Genomic DNA, 4,842 nt, shown 5'->3' on the forward strand with positions numbered 1-4,842 from the left:
TATCGGGTCAGACTAAAGATTTACTGTGGGAGGTGCAGGCTTTGACGGGACAGTGAAAGCATGGTGAGGCCGTTTATCCTGTCCACTCCACATCTGTTTATTGTTACCGTCCTTCCGGTGCAACAAGTTTAACACAGCACAGCTTCCTCTGAAGCACTGACATAATCCGATCCCCTCCACCTGAGTGTGGGTTTCATCCCTCAGACCCGCCCCACATGCAATATTCTACACCTACACACACACACACACACATACACACACACGCACACATCATTTTATAATGAGTCTCTTACAGTAACAGGCGTATTTTCTTTTTTGCAGGGATTTTGTGGAGACAGTCTAGAGGTTGGAGAAATGAAATAGGTATGCTTTCAAATCAACTAAAGCTTAACAAGAATGTGTGATTATTTTAGCTTTTCTTACTTCACACAGGTTTATTGTATGTTTTGTGGGCTTGGATTCTGTGGGTGATCAAAGCGCAACTTTGTCTGAGCTCGGTGAGGGCTATCCAAGAGCACCAGGGGACTTGTGGACAGATTCAGAGGGGTGACATCCGCAGGACATCTGGCTGACTCCAGGTCAGACCTCCTGGGGCTGCGGTAACCCCCAGCCTGCCCCCATGGTGACTAGAGAGAGGTCCCTATCTAGAATTTTTTTCTACTGTTCACGCCAGCCCCTGTCCACTGAGTCTGGCTATCTGATGCCATATAAGTGTGGTTGCATTTTAATGTGTTTTGTCAAATCAGCGGGCTCCTCTTTCCAGGTTAAAAACAATTGAAGGCTGAAAATGGTGTTTCTCCACTGAACAGCCACACTGTTATCTATAGCAATCATGCTTCCCAGACCAATAAATGTGTCTCTGAAGCACAAGAACCCCAAATTTATGCAACTCATGTGGACAACTCGTCAACAAGCTAAAAAGTAAACTATCAATGACCAAGGCAAAAATGCAGGCATGAAATCCATAGAGTCCCTTCTGCTGGAGTACTACAATTTGGCATTTTGTCATATTTTTAAGTGGTTTCGTGATGCCATTTGCTTGTGGGTGGAAGTGGGACGTCAGTTGTGTCCTTTTGAGTGGTGTGGGAGCCTGTGGTCAGTGCAGATGTAACGGCTTAACCCCAGCGACCTGGGCCGTCCAGTCTGAACAAATAAAACATCAACATCCTGCTTTCCAACCCCTAGCAGCGCCTCAATCTTACCCGTTCTGACAGCAACACTTCCTCCCTCACACAAAGCTTACGCTCTGGACTGAAGCCCCAGATATAGCACTTGAGGTTCTATATGTCGCTGAGGAAACTTCGTGTTTGTTTTTACAAAATTAAAGTTATACTGGTGTGATGTTGTTATTATAAACCAAACAGGCAAAGTGTCGGAAATCCTGCTGCGTAGTAATTAGCAAGAGGGGAAAAAACAAGTGACAAGTTTTCAGATAGCGAGACTGCACGAGATGAGATGATGAGTAAACTGAAGTGTAGGAGAATATATTGTATAACACAGAAACACAGAAATTGTGCGCCCAACAGAGATTATGGCGCACAGATATGGCAGAGATTTTCGTTCCGTTTGCGCTTAAATCAAGATATCTTGTGAATCAATTGCAATCAGACAATATTTGCGTGAAAATTTAACGCAATTACTGTATGTGATATATTGGTTTTATATAGAAAATTAATATTATTCGAAATCACAAATACTTTCTCAAACATAACAACACCCACGCGTTTTCATTCTTTTTATGGAAAAGACCAAATACACTGTATGATACTGGAATCAATATTTTAAAAGGATTTTAAGTCAGTGGAAACAATGGATCCAGGCAAACACATAAAAGAGTCGCATTACACAAATTCTGAAGCAACAGGTGCATTGCCCTCCTAAGGGCTACAAGCTGAAGCTTCCTATAATTGCGATGCTTTGGATTGAAAAGTACTTACACAAAAGCATGGTAGACGAAAGCCCAAGCTCTTGGTCTCTCCAGGACGTTGTAGAGGTAGTTCTGGAGCTTGCGGTAGCGGGCATTCCTACGGCCGCTCTGTGCGCTGTATGTAAGCGGCTTCCCGAGGAGACTCAGGCGGGCGCCCTGCTTCCTCCTCTGGCACTCTGTGCCTCCTGCACCTGCCGCCCCCGGCGAGGAACCGCCACCTCCTGCCGACAGCAGACCGTCGCCCGTCCTCACCGCGTTGTTCATTGTACTCTGACCGGACTCCACATCTTTCAGTCCGTATTCCTGAGCTCGACGGCCAGGAGATGTCTTCATCCAGAGCCCTGTGCTGCCGCCCTCATCTCCGCTGTGATTGCGGGGCATAGCATCACCAGCAAGGGCTGGGAATGCGCTCCGGGTTCCAGGACCATGCACATATACAAGGGGGATTTACAAGATGCGCGGGTGGGAAGGGGAAACTCCTGTTCAAACCAACACTGTGCGGCCTTGAGAAGGTATTTTGAAAAAGGATTTGATACTTTGCTATATTTTACTTTTCGTCATAGGCTCAGTATTCTCAGTCATGCGCGGTGTCGAATGGCTGTTTCGTTAAAATATGGTCATTTGATGAGCAGGGTTGAAAGAGTTCCGATGGCTGTTAGTCTGCTAGTGGAGCTGCGAGATTGGGGTTATGAAGGAGTGTGTCACCATCTCGGGGGTAGACATTTGGCAAGGGGAGGGCATCACCCCACATTAACGTAAGTCTCTTCTTTTCCCGCCCTCTTGCTCTCTCTTTCTCTTAACTGAAATGTGTCAAAACAAGCGTGAATCGCGCCGCTGCAAGCTCCAAAAAATGTGTTACTTCAGATGTGTACATCCCACAAGTTAGGCACTAGCTGTACCGGCTGTCCGTTGTGCGTAATTGGTGATTATAATGTCTCTGCGCTCCAGATCACCCGCCCCGACCACAGCCGCTGAATCCAATGGCAAAGCCAGGTCAGTGTTTTGAGGTTGCCCGTTTGGGTTCCTCTGAAACCAGAGTAAGACCAGGGTGTGGAGAAACTTTTTTCATTTTGCTGATGATCTGTAGGCACATACCTAAACACAGACATTGAGAAGTGTCACTATGTGTTTAGTTCACAACTCTGCCTCTCGTCGCGAAGAACCATGCAAAAATAGTAGACTTCATTACTTTTATCAATTACTTTATCTTTAGTTTCACATTTAGCCACGCTCGTTTATTTTCTCTGGCAATTCACCTGAGATATTTAATCGGTGACTACACATTTAAAGACATTACGACTTGAGAGACTATAATACATATCTGTCCATTTTGTACTCACTCGACAGGCAGTAGCCCACAAGTAGCCCACACCAGAAATATTCATGGAAATAATTAAAAGAAGCCTACAAAACGATACTTCTTAATTCTGATCGTAGGCTATTCCTTTTATTTTGAGGCTTCTCTTTGCTCTGAACGCATCGCCATTTCCCATCTCGCGGTTCAGTTGTTATTGCAACTTAGTCTCTCTCTCTCTCTCTTACTACTACTCATTTTGGAGGCAAGGAGCCGATGTTAAGCGAACCACGTGGTTATTCTTGAAACAGAATCGACCCACAACCAACACAGTTGTGTTGGAGCAGCCAGACATCGACAGCAAAGCTAAATATCATATGCAATCCTTGAATTCGCTTTGTCTAATTAAGCGGTCCACAGAAAAGATTATATGAACTGAGATCGTCATGCAATCTTTGATCTAAGGTGACAAAACTGAAGTAAACATGAACATAACTAACTACAATAATTGACGCATGCCTGTTCTGTGTTTGCCTCTCTCTCTGCTAGTTATGCATTACGCGCATTCTAGATTTTTATTTGGTGCTATGGATGAACTGTAAGTACCGTGACGTGTCTTGTCGAGTCAGCTGTCCTCTCCCTTCAGCCGAGACACAAAAAATGCGAAGCAGAGGTTAGTGAGGCTCTCTATGCCCTCAGGTTTAGGAGCCCCGAATTTTGGATTTGCAGTTCCGTCTGGTAACTGTTTTGTGATCTAAGCGTATCGTAAGCAATGCAATAACAAATCCGTGTTAATTATGAAAAGCAGCTACTTAAAATAAAATTCTATAATCAATAATAATTGACTAAAAAGAATAGTCAAGTTTAAGGCGCGTCTTAAGCAGCGCATCGTGAAAAGTCAACAACATGAAATACTTTATATTATAGAATTATGTGTAACTGTTATATTATACTTAACTATTTTAATCTAGTTGTGATGTGACGGGGTGTTATTATGGGTCAGAAGGCCTACTGAATGTAACCCATATTGTTGTAGAGTTTCCAACACATTTAATGCACTTACAACACCTAAGCTACAGAATTTTAGAGGCCCCTCTACTGAGGGCAACTAAGAGCCTATTAGATAGATAGACAGATAGATAGATAGATAGATAGATAGATAGATAGATAGATAGATAGATACTTTATTGATCCCCAAGGGGAAATTCAAGTATTACATTAACTCAGGTTTTTCACGTGGTGGCAAATTTGAGAAACACCATCACCGAACATCTTCACTGAGTGAGAATAATTGACGCAACAGATACAGTCCGTTTCATTTACGTTTAGGTCAACCAATCTAAGTGCATCGTCTAATGCAGGTGTGCGGATACAAACCAGGGACACTTTGACACTTTGCCACCTTGTAATTGGCAAACTTGCGCAGCTCACTGTATATTGCATGAGAACTCAGTTTAGGGGTGCCCTTAATTCTGTACAATCAGAGCTAAAAATAGACTCATGGATCTGTCCCACAGAATAATAACTACTGTGGCATAATACAGAAAAGCACTGTGAATGAGAAGTCTGTGACCAAATTAAACAATTAATAACCCATTTTATACAGCGTGGCAACGTATTT

The 4,842-nt window shown here is 43.5% G+C and overlaps 1 protein-coding gene across 10 annotated transcripts in view; it reads right to left on the reverse strand.

Moving 5' to 3' along the window:
* The window catches only part of kcnq5a (potassium voltage-gated channel, KQT-like subfamily, member 5a), a 144,304-nt gene extending 140,915 nt beyond the window's left edge, over positions 1–3,389 (reverse strand). For all 10 annotated transcript variants that reach the window (XM_048269462.1, XM_048269458.1, XM_048269457.1 and 7 more), the window contains exons 1-2: positions 3,268–3,389; positions 1,938–3,022 (exon numbers count right to left, since the gene is read on the reverse strand). In XM_048269462.1, the coding sequence (XP_048125419.1) occupies positions 1,938–2,308 (371 nt within the window). In that variant the 5' untranslated portion in view covers positions 2,309–3,022; positions 3,268–3,389. The remainder of the gene's footprint in view (positions 1–1,937; positions 3,023–3,267) is intronic.
* Between the last annotated feature and the right edge of the window lie 1,453 nt (positions 3,390–4,842).

The sequence above is a fragment of the Alosa alosa genome, chromosome 18, assembly GCF_017589495.1.
Source record: "Alosa alosa isolate M-15738 ecotype Scorff River chromosome 18, AALO_Geno_1.1, whole genome shotgun sequence".
NCBI lineage: Eukaryota > Metazoa > Chordata > Actinopteri > Clupeiformes > Clupeidae > Alosa > Alosa alosa.